General features: G+C 44.0%; 1 protein-coding gene across 2 annotated transcripts in view; it reads right to left on the bottom strand.

The window, feature by feature from the left end:
- cylda (cylindromatosis (turban tumor syndrome), a) overlaps positions 1-19345 on the bottom strand; it is a 41755-nt gene that overhangs the window by 16385 nt on the left and 6025 nt on the right. Inside the window, exons 3-7 of one of the 2 annotated variants that reach the window (XM_063188749.1) lie at positions 15715-16026; positions 11625-11730; positions 8786-8887; positions 3370-3486; positions 139-581 (exon numbers count right to left, since the gene is read on the bottom strand). In XM_063188749.1, the coding sequence (XP_063044819.1) occupies positions 139-581; positions 3370-3486; positions 8786-8887; positions 11625-11730; positions 15715-16026 (1080 nt within the window). The remainder of the gene's footprint in view (positions 1-138; positions 582-3369; positions 3487-8785; positions 8888-11624; positions 11731-15714; positions 16027-19345) is intronic. The other variant, XM_063188751.1, reaches the window with a different exon arrangement.

The following is a 19345-nucleotide window of genomic DNA, read 5'->3' as shown; positions in this document are numbered from 1 at the left end:
GTGTTCCTCTGGAAGTATAATTGACACCCATCAACCTGGCGGATTGGGAATCGAACCGGTAACCTTTGGGCTACAAGTCTGACACCCTAACCGCTTACCCACGACACATCCACTCAGTGCTGTTGTTATTGTACTCACCAGCTCCAGCCCCGCCAGTGGTTCCTCCAGGCCCGGCGGCAGCCCCACCCAGCGGATGACCCCGCACAGCGGCGGGTTCTCCTTCACCTCCACCAGGGAGCCCACTTCCAGACGCGGCTGACCCCGCGATGGAGAGGCTTGCCTGGGGGAGGAGGCGCTGATGGAGGGTGGCGTCTGCTGGCCCAGCTGCTGCTGCTGTTGCTGCTGCTGCTGCTGGAGCTGCTGGTCAGGCTGGTCGGCACGCACCGACTGCACGGACAGCGAGAGCGGGCCCTGGCTCATGCTGCCGTTGGGGCCACTCTTGCGGCTAAGGCTGAAGGGCAGCGAGTGGAACTTCTGGTCGCTGGTGAGCGAGGTGGTGGAGGGGGCGACGCGGGAGGGCGGCGACGCCTGATTGAAGTCGGGCGGAGTGTCTGTGAGAGACTTGGCAGGGTCTTCTCCGACTGCCAGTACGGTGGGGGGGAGGACACATGAAGGACAAACAATGTTTAACTGTACATGCTTGCAAAATAATTTAATAATAGAGTAATACATACTGTAGAAAAGCTTAAATAATGGGAGAAAGCATATGTATCAATGTGGAGTTAAAATAAGAGCTTGTTTTTAAAAACACATGATTCCATTGGTTAGTATTGCACAGCCAATCTGAACCATCCTCAACTAATCAAATATTTCACTTAATACGTGCGAGTGAATTCAAGATTACACACAACCCTGACTGCGATCAATTCTGTTGTTGCCCACTAGAGAGAGCCAATGTTTAACTCTGAGAATCATAAGGCATTAGAATACAGCATTGTGACACGCATCAGTGAACTGTCCATTGTGGATGATTCAATAGGGTTTCAGTGCTCATGTCCAGTTTCTATGCTGTCATTCTCATTTCTGCTTTCTACGGGACTTCCTCATTTTTCCAACGTCCATTAATGTCGCTGAGAAACCCTCTTGGCCAAACTAGGAACACAAAATTCCTCTTCCTCATTTAAGACGTCAGCAAAATATTTTTAGAAAATGTCAGAAAAAAACACTGTCAGTGTTAAGAATGACATTGGAGAGCTCAACGGGTGTGCTGACGTTTGGGGCTACCTACAAGGTTTCCCACAGTACTTTCCTGACAAATGTGCTCATGGTGAGTCACTTGATCTGCACTGTAGCATATTAATGTGCGGCAGTGGAATTAAAAAACGTTTCAGAAATGAATAACAAATACACAAATATCTTACTAATAGTGCACTAATATGTAGTCTCGTGCCTGATTGAAGCACCATAACAGATCTTTCAGCCGTTGGAGTTAGTAGAGCTAATGCTCTTCTATGCTTTATTAACATTAACATTTTTGGTTAAAATAAAGCATTATTTGCATGGGATTTAAGTCTCTGTCAACAAACATCATCACATAAACTAACTCTTTTCAAATGTAAGCCACGGTGTGCCATGAAACCACTCTGCTGTGCTGATACTAAATGTGTTCAACATGTCATTCTGTGGTGTTATGTGGTTAATGTAAAGTTCATAAATGCATACATACGCAGACAGCTGCATGAAGCTTTTGTAGCAAATGGCCACATTGATACAGAAACAGAGATAGATAAGGAGAGTTAGAGAAATAAAGCCCAGGCTTAGGCGCTTCAGCATAAGCAAAACAAAGGCGGAGTGGGAAAGATCAAGTCCACGAAGGGGTTTGGTGGTGGCTGAATGGCAATCATCAAACGCACAACACAAATAATAAACATAAACAAACACATTTGTTTTTTAAATTAAGCATTTCAGCAAAATGTGCACCATACAAACAATCAAATTAATGCACAGACAACATAGAAATACATTTAAATCAACAATGAGAAAGAAATTCAATACAACACTGAGGTTGACATGCAAGTTTGTGTGTTGAGGTTGTGAATGAGTGGGTTGGTGAATGGGTGTGTGGGTTCTGGGTGGGGGAGCGTGGGGGCAGCAACTATACTGATTTATTTTCTTCTGTGACACATGAGCATCAAGACATCAGGATGCATCATAACCACAAACAGTGATGGAGTGAGATGACATGACACCTCCCCTTTGACACCAATACCAGACACCATAGGCTACATGACCCAGCCCAACTTATTATGACATTTCACCACTAGAAATAAACTTAGGTAAACCAATGACCAATGGTAGTAGGAGTTACACAAAGAAGGCTTTCAATAAGGTAATGTCTCCTGTTTTCATCAGGGTGCCGTTGTGCATGTGAAACAAGCTACAGTTTGTACCAACTGTGACATTAATACTGCATATTTGGTGAACATTCTGAATTTGCCGGGTTATACGGTAGGACAAGCTGGGTAGGACCAGATCATCAATAGGCCTAAATGCTCATACAGGCACCAGCTAAATTTAAAAACAATGTGTGTGTGTGTGTGTGCGCGTGCATGCATGTTTCTTTCAAAAACATTGACTCCACTGAATGCATTAAAATGGGATAACTTGGAATTTCAAACATGTCACATTTCATTAACCCATTGATGCCTAAAGCACTTGCAAAAAAGGCTGCTGGATGCCTAAGCCCTTATTAAGAAAAGGCACCTCCAGCCTACAAAAAACGAAATATCTCAGCCTCTGAAGCACATAAAAACATGCCATAACTTGCATTTAAAAGATAAGACCCTCATCTTGCATTGAAATGTGCTCATACCAAGATTTTAAATTGAATTTTCTCAAATCTCGTGAGCCTGAATGTTGCGTCACGCAGCTCCAGGCGCCAGGGCCAATGTTGCGCAACGCAACATCCAGCATCAATGGGTTAACAGGTTAAGAAAGTGGCAATTCGATGCAAATATTGCAGTCTGGACAAACAGCAATTTAGTTATGGCTCTCCCTACATGTCATTTGCTGGGTGTGAATTGACTTGTTGGTGGGAATAGTCATTTTCACGTTAGTGAAAGCCTTCTAGACACATGATTGGGTATTATTATACCATGTGATCATCATGACGAGCCCAATGAACATAAAGCACTAGCTCTGGATAGAAGGTCACAGTAGAAGGGTTTCTTGGCTACAGACATGGTCATCTCTGTCCATTAAGTTTTCAGACTCCATATTAAGAGGATTAACTGGTAATTAGTAACGGAGTTAAAAAAAGAGTGTTAAGAGAAAAATGTATGTTTTATTATTAATTAATTAATGCCTGAAAACCCTTCCAGCATAACCCTCCATCCAAACAGCAGTGTGTTTGGTCACATGAGATATTACCTTCATCAATGTACCATGTGCTTTTGGATTTGGACTGGGCTGGGTGATCAATTGAACTGCCATTTAAAGTGTAATAAAACTCAGACTTGCTCCTACTCCCACACTGCAGACCTAATCCTGGAAAATGACACAATAGTTCAATAGAAAGACAGTGAGCATCTCATGTTGTGGGTATTCAATTACACACCAAAAGGGCTGGAATCACTGGCCACAGGCCACAAGCACTCCTCTCCTCTCAGTTTCAGTTTCAGTTTCAGCATTAATTAAAAACACACAGACCGACAAGGCAAAAAAAAGAAAGAAAAGAAAACACAAGTACAAAAGTGAGCCATTGGTGAAGGTAAAAATTAGGTTCTTAAAGGCAAGCCTAGGGGTCAGTGAAAAAAAAAATATGCATATGAGAAACGTTATTATTAATGCCATAAATTATTTAAAATGGTTTAAGTACAATTTAACAGTAAACCTATAATAAGATGGTAGATATACATTGGATACATAGACATAATGCAAGCCTACTACTATGATATTGTGCTATAAACAGCCTACAGCACCCACAAGCCCATGTATTTAAAGCGATACTGCACTAATTTTGGAAATAAGCTCACTGTACACCTCCCCTGAGTTAAAAAAAAAAAATCTTTCTTTATATGTATATTTTATCTTTCTCCTATATTTCCAGCCATTCTTTTAGTCTGGTGATGGTATACGTCTAGTTCCAGGCTAGCAGTTATCATCGAATCCTTTGGTACCAGCGTGCTGCTAGCTGGTACCATATAATTCCATTATACCTGCACACTACATACTTATTTCTCCTACTTCTACATCACTATACTATATCATAGATGTATCTGTCAACACTCTTTCCTGGTCATGTTAAGCTTGTCTACCTCAACTGACAGAGTATGTTTTTTTGCACACTGTCTATCCCAACGCATTGTAAATATCAATACCACATTAGCCCTGATTTCCTGATGCTACCACATGTTTGAAACACTGCTGTGTAATTTTTTTGAAAAAAATCTTCCGAAAAACCCCCCCCTACCCCAGAAATTACTTTTCCCACCCAAGAAGATGTGTTTTTCGCCTATTTTGCCAGTTTATCCACTGTTATCCCAGAACTACACATAAGTATGTTCATGATTTCCCATTTAATAGTCTAAGATGTGTGATGCTATATCATAATAGAACTTTGAGCTATATAAGTACAATGTCAAGGTCATAATAGAGGTCAAAGGTTACAAAATATCGATTTTTAAGGGGAAATTACGTGTTTTTCAACTGCTGTTCCAGTACAAAGCACTAATTATTTCCCATATTTGCAATTTTATGATCTTACATGTGGCATATCACATCACAGTTGTACTTTGAAATATGCAAGTACAACATCAAGGTCATAATAAAGGTCAAAGGTTACAAAATATCGATTTTTAAGGAAAAAAATTGTCATTGGGTTGCTGACCCAGTACAACACATAGATTATGTTCATAATGGTCCATTTAATGATCTTAGGTCTTTAAACTATGCAAGTACAATGGTTCAAGGTCATAATACAGGTCAAATGTTACAAAATATTGATGGGGGGTGCTATTTTCAAACCGTTTTCCATGAAAAAACAAATGTGAAAATGAATAAACCTGTAATATTAACACACTGTTGATCTAGCTCTTGACTTTTCTAATCATAAATATTGCTAATGTGTCACAATAATGTGGTGTAAAGAACAAAAGGGACCTAAGAGACAAAGGTCAAGCAAGTTGGATGACCCAAGTGAAAACGATAAATCAGTTAACTTTATGTGCATGGCACCAATTTCAAATCAGATCTACAGTTGCTACTATGCTTAGAAAATTGTAATGTGGGCTTATTATTCAGGGCCAATACCCTCTTCCATCATAACTGAAGTTCCACATGTGAAGAAAAATTAACAACAACAGCATCAATGTAACAAATGGTAAATGTGCCTTTCTTGATGTCTTTTGGTTCATGCAAATTGCTCTTTGCCTCTTTGTAAGCATAGGCTTCACTTGTGGATACCAGGCCCTCAAACAGACTTCATGAAGACTATTTCTGACCAGTTGAGCAGAAACATGCACATCAGTACCCTGCAAACCTCATTTTTCAGGGCTCTGGCAGTGCTTCCCTGTGCCACCTGTCCCAAGGAAGGAGATCCTGCTTCGAAGTTTTAAAACCGTCCTTAGTCTCCTATACGTCCCCTGGTGTAACGGCATGTCTCTTGGCATCTCGTCCATGCTCTTAGTGGGTGATAGACACCAACTCCAGGGGTGGGACATTGAAAACATGCATGTGACCAAAAAACAGCCAGAAAGGATGGAAAAAGAGGGATAGACTGTGCCACCACCCACAGGATAACTCTGTTTTGGGGCTTGTTTATATTACCTTTACCATTTCTACCCACTATTTGTTACATTTGCACAACAGTAGTCAAATGGACTCACAGTGTTGCTTCCTAACTGGAGAGGCTGATATCACAAAAGTGACCCACAGTCCACACTGATCATTGTGACATAGAAGAGACAATGCGTTTACCCCTTTGCACAGAGCCTATGTTTTAACCTTATTGTCCTCAAAATTGTAATGACTAACTTATGTCTTCATCTCCTATCTAAGGCTCACATATCAATGTTATGATATATTTGAGTCATTCCAGCAAAGTCTGATTGGGTCTGAACTGATCATGGAATGTAGGTGGGCACATCTGTGCAAAGAGGCTATATTCCATGATCAGTTCACATGATTTTTAAGCAATTTTGATTACTTTATCCCTCAATATAACCTAGAAATAAGATATTGCATTGTGTAAAATATTGATATACCACATAAGTAGCCATTTAAGTGCCCTTAGTTAACTTTCTACACTGAAACATCAAAAATAGGCATTTTAAACCATTGTCGTGACCTTTGACCTTAAGTAGGACTGACACTACACATTTTGCTGTTCACTTCCAGTATGGCATGGTACAAGAAATACCCTTCAATAGCCCAGCATGAACATATTTCTATTCTGCACTCCATAAAAGATGGGGAACCATGGAAAAATGGCAGAAAATAGGCATTTAAGGCCATATTGATGACCTTTGACCTTGAATATGACCTTGACATTTGACTTTTTTTTTGCTCAAAGTACACCTCCAGCATGGCATGCCACATGAAATGCCATAAAATGATCCAGCATGGACATATTTTCAATCTGTACCTCATAAAACATTGGGAACTGTAGATGATCAGCACAAAAACAGGCGTTTTTGAGGTGCAAAAGTAATTTCTGGGGTAGGGGGGGGGGGGGGGGGTTCGGGCTTGATTTTTAAAATTTTTACATCAATGTATTCCTAAGACATGGTAGCATTAGAAAATCTGGGCTAAAGTTGAATCTGAACATTTTCATCAAATAACACCCCTCCCTAGTATTAGTGTATTTATGTAAGCTACTGGACACCTGAATTTCCCCTTGAGGATCAATAAAGTTACTCTACTCTACTACTACTCTACATGATAGCTTTGAGGTAGAAGTTATGCTGCCAGGCTCAGAGAACAGTTGGAAGTACAAAAGAAAGATAAAACTCAAATATTTATCTCAAGGGGAAGTGTAAAATAAGATGATTTCCACAAATGGTGCGGTATCACTTTAAATAAAGCATCCAATGGATTGGAGACCTGGCAGTTATTTACAAATAAAATTAAAACATTTGCCAAAAGGCTGACAGCATACATTGTATGTGTTGACAGAAAGACAAGGCTAAGATAGTCTCCCACATGAAGAAATCTACAACTAGGGCAACATGTCTACAACAGACACCATTGTATACACGTTGATGTTGTAGACACATAAGTGATGTGTTAGTCTTAGGTAACTCCTCTTTCAAAACTAAGTCAGAAAAGCGAGTCAATAATTTCCCTACTAACACCACTACAGCATGGCAGTGGTTGATGGCATACTGTATGTTCCGCTCTGTGGGTGCTTTCCATTATCCCATCTCCCATCCTCCCTTGTGCTTATGGTCTTGTGATGATGTCACAAGAAGTCACTGAAGACTGATGATGTTTAATTCAATATCTCACAAAGGTGCAAATTCACAGCTCATTTTCTCAATTGCAATTGAGGTGTTGATTGAATGGGGGAAAAGTCCCCCAAAATGTGTTGTGGCTAGGCTGACATTGGGGAAACTTTATTGCTCGTTTGGGGCTTATTGAGGCGGGGCATCAACAAAGCGCAAGGCCACAAGCACAGATCGAGGACGGGAGTTCGAACAATGGACTGTACCCTGTGAGAACATCTAGTGCTCCTTGTGGACTCAAAGCAGCCGTCTCTCCCCAAGGGGACCTGAGATGGCCTGCCGTCACTCCAGTGTCCACGCAGGCCTGTGACGGGCTAGAGTGTTTGCCATGACAACAGCACTTATAGCAAGAGCAGAGGACGACAGAAGCCACCGGCGACCCAGAGAGAAAGGGAGTGACAGAATGGGCGGAGAGACGGAGAAGAAAGGAGAGGGAGAGAGAGAGAGAGAGAGAGAAAGAGAGAGAGAGATAGGGAAAGGGAGAATGCTGTAGAGACTGTGTGTGTGTGTGTGTGTGTGTGTGTGTGTGTGTGTGTGTGTGTGTGTGTGTGTGTGTGTGTGTGTGTGTGTGTGTGTGTGTGTGTGTGTGTGTGTGTGTTCACATTGAGCCATGCACAGCACAGCGCAGCCCTGGAAAAACAAACTGCGTCTTTCATCATCAGCACCACATCTAGGCAGGAGCTCAGCCCACATAGTATGACAGCACATCAGCACACACACCACAAACTAGAACTTTAAAGCCTTCACTGCACAAATAACACATCAATGGCAATCGCATGGCGCTCTCTCTCTCATGCTCACACTCTTACATGCCCTGTGAGTCGGTGATATCAATAGGCTGGGCAACCTGTATTCTCTCTCTCTCTCTCTCAAAAAACATCTGCTGGATGCCTAAGCTCTTTTTGGGAAAAGGTGTGCTAAGCCTATAAAAACCTAAATATCTCTGTTTCCGAAGCACATAAAAACTTGAAATAAGTTGATAAGACCCTCATCTTCCATGAGAATGCATTCATTCAGCTCTAACATACCCACATATCAAATAAAAAACGCAAATCTCAAGAACCTGAATGCAGTATCGATCTCGCTCCAGGCGCCTAGGTCAATACACCTTATATGCAACATCAGACTGAAATGGGTTTCAGCAGGTGGGGTGCAGTGTGTGTGTGTCTGTGTGTGTCTGTGTCTGTGTGTCTGTGTCTGTGTCTGTGTCTGTGTGTGTGTGTGTGTCTGTGTGTCTGTGTGTCTGTGTGTCTGTGTGTCTGTGTGTCTGTGTGTCTGTGTGTCTGTGTGTCTGTGTGTCTGTGTGTCTGTGTGTCTGTGTGCGTACGTGTGTGCGTGCTTACCTTTGTTCTTTGGTTTGCTCTGGCCAGAGGAGGACTTGTCACTGCTGCTGCCCCGAGAGGCAAAGCTGTGCTTGGACGACCTCTGGTCCTGCATGGAGTACTCTGCAGTCACAAACAACCATGCAGATCAACATGTGTCTTATGAGTGAGTCACTTATTCCTCTTTTTTTACTGCTGGTTTTCTAGTAGGCCTACAGCTCGACACAGCACGACTCGGCCGCCACTTTATGCTTTACAATTGAGCTGTATCGTTCCTATTCGAAAAAGCAAACAGTGTCGGCCGAGTCACAGTTTGTCGAGCTGTAGGCCTACCAGAAAACCGGCAGTGGAAAAGAGGCATTACAGATGCAGATAGTTATTGTATGCCTGCATTTGTGGCCAACGTTAACCTTAAAATAAAGTAACATAACATAATATCATCATATAAAACACAAACAACGATGCAGATCAACATGTGTGTTATGAGTGAGTCACCTACAGATACGGATAGTTAGTTACCGTATGCCTGTATTTGTTTTCAGCGTTAACCTTAAAGCGATACTCTGGGATTTTTGACATAGGACCCTATTTCCTAGTTGATACTTGTGGACACTTGGAGATACTTTTTTTTATATTCCAAGCAGTCCTTGTAATTCTTTGCAATACTATTTTAGTGAGAAACTACCACAAGTCGTTCACTTGCGCTAGACTAGCACCAGCGACCTCTGGAATTACAAGGACTGCTTGGAATATCAAAAAAGTACCTCCACATGTCTACGAGACTCTGACTAACTAGGAAGTAGGGTCCTATGTCAAAAATCCCGGAGTAAAACTTTACAATACCATAATATCATCATATGAAACACAACAACAAATATCAAAACATAAGCATAAAGGCATACACAAATTCACGCTCCCCGCCCCCCCAGACACACTATACTTTATAGATGGGTTCTAAATTCGAACCTGGCTGCGCACAACTCAACCACTGATTGTTGGAAACCGCTGTCCATCAAAAAATTAGCTCACATGGTTGGCTGCCAGTGTCTTGCCCCTCCTCACAACACCATGTTTATAAACAGAACAAAAACATGTATACACAGAAAATGGGCACATGTACAGCTAACTAACATACATATACTGATGTTGAAGCTGCTAAACCATTCTATAATATTATGTAATACGAGAAACAAGAAACAATAGAGGAATTACAACATAGAAGGAAAAAACGCCTTGAAGTTAGTCAGTCTTAAACCCTTCACATAATCTAAGGAATTGGGACATACTTTCTACTTAGCATTCTGCAGCATAATGCTGGGCACACTACTGTACAAAGGGTCAACCCAAACCACAGTAGGCCGAGTTTCCTCTAGCACCTCATAATAAAGGCGGACACCTTGACAGTGAACACCTACAGTACCCCCTTCACTTGGTCCTCTGAAAAGATAGCGATTTTGTATTGCAAGCTTAACTTCTTAAGCTGCTTTAGAAAAATGTATAAGGTATTAATTTGGGGGGGGGAAGTTAAAAATGTATTCCACATGAAACTGGACATTATAACCTTTCCAATTAAGATTGTCAGATCATGTGTCTGACACTGGCGTGACAATAACTTTTTGCCCACTTTTTGCACACCATCCACAGTGGCTAGTGGTTTTCCAAAATCACTAGCCATTCAGGCTTTCTACTTACTAGCCACAAAATTGTTGTCAGTATTTTCTTACTATGAAAAAACGGGATATATGCGACTGTGATACATGCATGTCATACCCAAGAATAAGTTGCTTGCAAAAATGGCTAGTGAGACTAAAATTGTTGCTAGCCATGGCCAAGTTTTACCCGTTTTTTGGGCAGTTAGCAGGTGCAAGTGTCAAGCCCTGGCTAGACCCCACCCACCTTGACCAACAACAGCTCTGCAGGAAACACTAAAAGGTAACACATGCCTCCTTAAATATGGTCAACAAGTCTCACTATTAGAGGAACAACTCTAACGGCCCTAAAAAAAACCCCACAAGAGCACGACATCAACACAACACAACACAACACAACACAGAACAAGTCTCACTATTACAGGAACAGCTCTAAAGCCCCTCAGAAAAGCCACCAGAGCACCACAACAACACAACACAACACAACACAACACAATGAAACACTGCAGGAGTGCTCAGGGAAAACCATCCCCACTGCACCGGTGGGAAATTCTGGAGCATGCCGAGGCTGAGAAATCAATAAGACGACTGAGATGGAGCATAGACAGACAGAGAGAGCCAGAGAGAGGCTTCTCAGTGCACTTGACTCTGAAAAACAAGCCTACAGAGTGAGGGGGTGGAGGGGTTGGACAAAAGAGCCACTGTTCAGAGGCCCTGTTCTAGCAGCAGCGGCTAGCATGGACGGCGTTCGGACACTCGGACAGACACACGCACCGAAAGCGAGCGCTCCCGCTGCTGCCCAGTCAGTCACTGTGGAATTCCAACCACGTTGACCACCGTGTAAAAGGAAAAAAAAAGTTTTCCCTCTGGTAAATCATATTACGCATTAAGTGTCATTGTTCTATGGAGACTATGTACGCTTGGGCTTGGTGGGAAAATGACCCAACCATCATGGAATTTTAACCACCTGGATCTTGCTGGTTAACCCACTGCTACCCAGGTTCAGATGTAAACATGACTATGTATGCAAAACACACACACACACACACACACATCAGAAAAGATTATAAAGTCGCACAACAATCAATGACACAACTGCAGCACGTGCTCTGTGTGTGTGTGTGTGTGTGTGTGTGTGTGTGTGTGTGTGTGTGTGTGTGTGTGTGTGTGTGTGTGTGTGTGTGTGTGTGTGTGCGCGTGGTGGGCCTTACCTGGCATCACGTCGCAGACGGGCACGAGGCGCGTGTGCTCGAGGCTGGCGAAGCTACACAGCAGCTTCCCGTCAAAGATGCCGTCCCAGTCCCCGATAGGATTGTCCTGGAGGAAGAGGAAGAGGAGGAGGGAGAGGAAGAGGAGGAGGAGTGGCAGACGGCAGCCCGTTAGTGTTGGAGCGACAGCAGCGGCGGCCACGGCCAGGGGTCCTCATGTCTCAAAGCCCTCGCCTGTCACTGTCACAGTCACATTCGCCCCTGCCTCGCGGTCCCCCTGGGGCCACCCAGTCCAGCCGGCTCAGCTCAGCTCAGCCCCACCTTTTTCCTCCTCTCTCAATGTTCCTTTACTCGAGCTGGAGCAAGAGCCAGCCAGCCCAGGCACAGGCACAGCGGTGAGGTGACAATACTGCTGCCTCTGCTGTCCTGGCTCTGCACTAAGGAGTGATCAATTAGGGCAGTAAGTAGTGACGGAGGCGATTCTTACGGAGAGAGCACAGCAGAGCAAGAGCAGAGCACTGGCTGTCAGTGAGGGAATGTTTCTTGAGGGGAATGATGGGCGAAAAGGGCATGGGCTTGGTCTCTCTCTCTCTCACTCCCTCTCCCTCTCTCTCTATTTCTATTTCTCTCTGTTGCTGAAACAATCAGTCTCTCTCTCCCTCCCTCCCTCTCTCGCTCTCTGTAGATGCTGGACGGCTGCCACAGCATTGGCCGCCCAGCACCCTGCCTGTACCTCACACCCCGCGTGACTGCACATTGTCCCGGCAGCAGAGTGTGGGCTGAGCTGCCGCCACCAGTACCATTTAGGCCCTGCCCCCTTTTCCCTACCACAACCAACCGCTGCACTGCTTCCTCTACCGTGGCCCCTGCCCCTACCTAAGCTACTACACAGTAGTAACACCAGAGACGACTGATTGAGAAGGAGGAGGCGGTTCATAAGGAGTTTCTTACGGAATCAATATGACGTAAGGTTCTTTCTAAGCTGCAGTGTTTATGAGCTGCCTGCCTGCCATGCCCCTTTAGGAGACTAGCCAGGGTTCAGAGTGAATGGAGTTCATTGGGGGTAAAAATCATGCCCATTTATGAGAACGGAAATTGATCCCACTTTGTTGCATCAGGGGGAGCCATGGCTCAATGGTTGGAGCGCAGGACTTAAGATCAGAGGGCTGCAGGTTCAAATCCCACCCCTACCAGCATCTCCATCCATGGCTGTAGAAGAGGTGTCCTTGAGCAAGACGCCTAACCCCACATTGCCCCAGGGACTGTAACCAATACCCTGTAAATAGCTGTAAGTAAGTCGCTAGGACCCTCATTTTGCATTAGAATGTATCATTCAGCTCTAACATACCCACATTCTTTATAAAAACATCTCAGCGTAAATGTCCCTCCAGGCTAAAATGGGTTAACTGCCAATGCAAAAGTGAGAAGTACCGAACTCTGCATTCCAATTGGTTACTCGCTTACTCGCCTCGCTCAAAGCTAAAATATTTTCAACTCGGGATCCGCCAACATCGCATCACTTGTACACTACTCGCCTACTCACCTCCTCGTCTCGCTGGAACACATAGACATTCTATTGACTTAATTCGCTGAGCGAGTAACTAGCAGCGGTGTGTGTGAATGAGGCTTAACATATTGAGAATTTTTGATGCTCTGGTCCTATCTCAACTACAAGTCTTAGCAACACAGTGCCTGCCATCCCAACCACCAATAGCTGCACTGTCTCTACCACGGCCAACAGCTGCAATGCCCCTTTAAGAAGATAATGGTTCAAGTTCAAGTTCAAGTTCAAGTTCAAGTTGGTTTTATTGTCAATTTCTTTACATGCACTGGTCATACAAAGAATTTGAAATTACGTTTCTTGCTTTCCCATGCAGACATAGACTAATCTAGGTGAGGACATAGACAGTATAGACATAGACAGTACTCATACATGGACATAAGACAGTATGGTTATTACACTAGCATGATAGCTGATCACTGTAGAAATGACGCCAATCGTGATGATCAGCCATGTCTGACCACATTTAATCTTCTCCCTGAAACTAATGTCATTGCATTGCTGATGTTATTGCATTTCGGGATATGACCTCGTGCTGGATTCGAACCGGGGTCCCCGACGTAAAAGTTCATTGGCTTAACCACTTGAGGCATGGCCGGGGTCACTGATGTCATTACTCAATTTACAATGCCAACTATGTGGTGTGGTGATGGTTTGGCTGTGATACAAGTGACCTGGATTAAATAGACATATACAAGATTATCTTTGCAATTCACTTCTTCTTGTGCAAAGTGCAAAACATAGGGACTAACGATGCACTGGATGACAAAACAGAAGGGTGTGGCATTACCCCTATGTTGTATGCAAGACATGTTGTTAACCAGAGACAGATTTTAATCAGTTATGCAGTCAAACTGGTAGTAGAATCAGGGAAACCATCGTGCTTTGTCTTGCTCAGTCAGCACCACCCTGGGTCTGATTGTACCTTCAAAATTGGCATAATGTCCAGCCAGGCAAGTTTGTACTGCAAACAAAATATTGGAGCAGTAGATTTCCTAAATGTAGTTTTATTAATTGGAAACCAGGGGATTTGATCACAACACCAGTAGAAACAAGGATGTAACAATGGCTAATTCCACTTGCCTGGCTCTTGCCCGACCTGTAGTTCCGCCCAGCTTCGTGAGCTCCACTACTAGGTCTGGAAGAATATGTAGCAGGATTCCATTTCTCCAGTCAAAAAATAATCAGAGCATTTATTGCTCCAATATCAACAAATTCTTTCAAAAACGTTTTCTGTTGAACGCTAAAGTGTCAATATAGTCTATAAAATGTCCTGTGAGTCAATGCAAGCTGCCATTGATATTGAAGCAATACATGCACAGTGTATTTTTTCATGGAGTAATGGAATTCTGCTACAGTCTGTCCCAGACCTCCGTGTGTTTTGGAGCTCCACCCAGAAGCTCCAGAGCTACACACACACAGAGGTCTGGTAGGAACCAGGCTATAATCCCACTACTATATGAATTAAATTACTTTTTGTTTTTACTGAATTATCTGGAAAGCATGTGAATTGTTTATACACAAATTACCAAATATTCATTTATTTATTAAAACGTAGCTTTGGTTGTACCTGACATCTGTTACTAAACAACACCAACAACCCTCACTGGTGAGTGAAGCATTCAGATCATCAATTAGCAGCATCAAGTGCACTCAGACTAGAGCATGACTAGAGTTGGTGGCAAACTGTTCCAGCTCTACGCTCAGAGGGCCTATACTAAGAAGCTGGTTCAGAAGTAAACCAGGTGAAGGTAAGAGGTAAATCATCTCATTTTTTAAGAGGACGCCAGGCTCTTCTATTAGATGATTTACCTCTTAATTTAACCTGGTTTACTCCAGAACCAGTATCTGGTCTTGAATAGGGAAAACATTGCCTCTGCTGAAGCCACTGCCTGCAATTCTCCTGAGCCAGGCTTACTGCCGGATATAAGAGGACTTATTTATACCATTGAATAGGGATGTGCAAACAGTTTTTTTTAATTATGTTGAGAGACATGTGTAACAACTACCTGCTCCTTAGGAAGATGTTTTCTTCACATCAAAAGCAACAGAGCATATAAAAACCTCATTCATTATATAAAAATCTGGTACATCATCAATGTTGAATGTTTCCTTTTTCAAAAATAAAAAAGATGTATTGAACAACAACATATCTATGAATCAGGAGACATCTGGGTCAATGCAAGAGGCAATAAAGGGCATTGAAGGAAAAAAATAGTTTCACATCCAAAAACAAACGTCCGGTTCCTGAACGCCCAGAACGCGGCACGGTTCTCTGTTCGCCTGAACCGTCCATTAGGGAAAGTAACGCTTCAATGCATGCCCTGTCTAGCAGTGCCACTTACCATGTCCAAACTCACGTAGCAGCCATTACAGCTTTGAGAAAGTAACGCTTTCAAACCATGCCCTCTATATACACCTTATTTCCATGCCCACTAACCCCGGCCATTTCAATGCTATTTATGCTACCACAGCATTTCAGGACGCTCCAAGCCAAGCCCTCTATAGCAGCGCCCCCGCCCCTTTACTTACCATGTCGACGCCCACGTAGTATCCGAGGCTCTCATTGCCGGGCAGCAGGTCGTAGAAGATGATGGTGCCGCGCTCGGGGCCCTCGCGGGTCTGCACCACCACGCGCGAGTTGATCTCCAGCGGCGGGAAGTCGTGATCGCTGCCGTCCACCAGGGTGACCGCCTCCACCTCCAGCTCGCCCAGCTCGTCCTCCTCGTCCTCCCACAGCTCCAGCTTGTCCACCGCCACGAACACGCCGCACTCATCCTCGCAGCGGAACAGCTGCTGGCCCTGGTACGAGCCCTCCGTGAAGCCCTGGCCGCGGCCCTCCTCCTGGGGGCAAAACAAGGACGCAAAACATAACATTTGAATTTCAAGGGACACTCTAAGGAGTGGAAAAGCGCTATATAAATGCAGTCCATTTACCATTTACCAGTGTAACGGAACAAGACGTACGTTGAATGTTAATAAGCCTCCCTCCAGATGCCTCATACAGTATCGGTAGCACTGAGCTATCGGTCTGGAGATTTCTCTCAGTGGTATCATGCTGTGCCTGAACATGAGTGTTGACTGGTAGGTCGCGGGTTCGAGTCCCGAGTAGCAAAATAGCACAGGATAACCTCAGTTAGATACCGGTAGATTAGCAGCTTAGTTTGTTGGCAATAGGTGTGGGGAAATCACACTGCAAGTTAAGTAAACTGAGTATTTATTTATTTTGTACAAAATGCCAAGAGCATTAAGACACCCCCACCCCTACCCACCTACCCACCCGCGATGCCTCTTCACTCCACAAGGCACAACAAAGCTGTACTTGTTACATTTATAGTGCACACACACAAAAAAACTCTACCCAAAAACAAACAAAAATGATGCTCTATAGTCTACACATTTCATCGTGTTCTGTTGGGAGCCATGCCAACATTCTCAGACGTAAGTCTTAATAAGGCGAATTGAGACAGCTTCCAAAGCAGTCTGAATAATGAGCATAGCGGTAGAAGGGAAGGAAGGCAGGGTAAGAGAGGGAGGAGGGAGGAAGGAAGGGATGGAGGGGAGGGTTTGTTTTCAAAGTGTAGGCCTTAGCCTAGTGCGCATTGCTGTCATCAGCACCTTCTCCCAATTATGAGCAGTGGCTGGGACGTGCTTACGACGCACATTCGAGACAGACTACAGTACATCAAAGGCACAGGACGCACTGAGCCCCTCTTTGCAAAAAAAAAAAAAAACTCAGAGGAGAAATCTCACACCTAACAATTCAACTTCTGTCTGAGAAACGCTCGGTGTGATTCATACAGGTACAAGAGACACCCTCTCTCACATTCATAAAAAGCAGACTACTTAAAGGGGGATGATGTTAGAAGCGAGCACACATTGAGGAGCGCTTCTTTCCTGGAAGGCAGTGTTTAGATGTGAATTTCCTCCGCTTCTCCACCCCCCACCCCATCTCCTGTTTTTTCCCTCTCTGCACAGTAAGCCCCAAACAGAAGCTACAACCCCCCTCCCCCAACCCCCACCCCCACCCCATGGACCTCACACCCCTGCCTACTACCTAGTCTATATCCGTTCTGAGACGGGTACCGTTAAAGAGATCCACCCCCCCCTTCTATCCTTTCCCCCCCTTTCCATTGTCACTGCAGTGCTTAGTCTGGAGGAGCTGGAGTTCTCTGCTCCCTATAAAGTGCCTTCAGACCATTTTCAATTGTTGTCGGCTGCTATATTTAAAACAGACTGCGGAATGGATGGAGGCTATATTGGTGCCTTTCCTTTCGACTGCGTGAGTCGGGTGTACCATCATGTCACACAGCAGCAGAGCCAGCTTTACCAATAGGCAGAGTAGGTATTTGCCTAGGGCCCCACCAAACCTGCACTCTGTATGGGGGTCCACAACAGTCAGCCTCTCCATGGTAAATACCAGGAAAGATAATTCAAGAAGGCCCCATGTCCATACTTTGCCTAGGGACCCATAATGGGTAGAACCGTCAATGCACAGCGGTGAGGATGTCAACAGGAACAGTCGGCCACCCAATCATCTCCATCAGCCTCTCCCGTTTCTACTGTGACCATGGGAGACACCATGCCTACCCTAGCAGACTCAACAACCTTTTTCTGGTCAATTAGTGATGTCCCTTTTCAGCCACACTAAAACTGTCTCAATCTATGCTATCTAGGGCTGGGTTCAAAAGATCGAATCGCGATCCAATATCGATTCTCGTTCGAAAAGGGCAATATCGATTCACAATTTGTGGATCAATCTTTTATGGACCATTATAGCTGCTATTTTCTCAACCACATCCTGTAGCTCTCTTCCACAGTTTCCCACTTATTTCTCACATACCAACGTATTTCATATTTGTGTGGGCATCAAAGGTTGATATATTTAGGTTTTTATAGTTGGTCTTAGATTTCTAGGCATAAATGGGTTAATGTGACAAGGCAGCAATACAAAAGATCAATATCGAATTGAATCGAATCGGATCGTGGATCGAATCAGATCGCAACCTTCTGGATCGGAATCAAATCGATCCAGGAAATTTGGATCGATTCCCAGCCCTAATGCTATCTATAAACAGTCAAATGAACCACCCTTAATGCTCTTTCAAAAAAATGTGCTAAATTACCGTAATATCATTATCAGGGTTGTTTGATGGCAGGTTGATATTCCCAACATGTTACTGGGTTACTACTAAACTCCTGTAATAAAACTGCATTAGAAGTATATTCAATTAACAATGCATTTTGCCTTACATTTTGACCTAATTGTGATGAATTAATCCTATGGCCTATGCATGTTAAATGGTTTACAGTACCAAAACATCACACAATGAAAGAACCAGTGATGACAACCTGTTGACTTTTCAAGGTAGAATTCTGTCACTGTATTCGTCTAGTCAAAGGAAGTGAAGTAAAGTATCACAATGCAGTTATGCATGACCTGCTCAGAGCTCACACCTTCTGTGGCCATAAAAAACACCCCTTTTTCCTAAGCCGAGTTCCTGCAACATGTTACATGTTAATAGAAGCTTCTCGTAACTTAGCTGAAGAAGCCATTGACTTGTGTATAGTTATACACACACGGAGACGTCGTTATAGTCCAAATGTTTTCCCAAAGCGGCGGGCTAGGTACACCACGCTACGGCAGTCGGGCAGCATACATGCATCATTAAGCTTAATCGAGATACCGCAATGGCGGTATGCGCATTTAGACAGCAATGCATTCTGGCTCAAAAAGTTGCATGACGGTTAGATTTCCTGTCAAACTTCAAAATTTCGGTGATGTTGCGTCGACGAGGTGACATGTCACATGGTGTCAAACTATGGCGGGATGAATGCAACTGCAGTCAGATCTTGCAACCTCTGCAGTTGCTTATCCCCTTCAACGCTCGCCTGCAGACCGCCTCAGAGGTCACGCGCCCATGAACTGGTTGGTCAACAACTCACTCACGTGTGTATATGAGTCTTGTCTCACACCCCTACACAAGTTTGCACAGGTCCCCACTTCAGCTCCTCCTCACTGCCTGTCCCCCCACTCCTCACGCGTGGTGTATTAGTAGAGCAAGCTGGTGCGAGCTCATCGTCTCGTTCATATTTGTGGCCGACTTTAAATGCGCTGTTTTAATAACACCCACATCGTGACAACAAGTTCTCCCTCACGTGC

Source organism: Engraulis encrasicolus, chromosome 22, assembly GCF_034702125.1.
Source record: "Engraulis encrasicolus isolate BLACKSEA-1 chromosome 22, IST_EnEncr_1.0, whole genome shotgun sequence".
Classification (NCBI taxonomy): Eukaryota; Metazoa; Chordata; class Actinopteri; order Clupeiformes; family Engraulidae; genus Engraulis; species Engraulis encrasicolus.
Note: the sequence above shows the minus strand (reverse complement) of the source record. Positions and strands in the feature narration are given on the sequence as shown.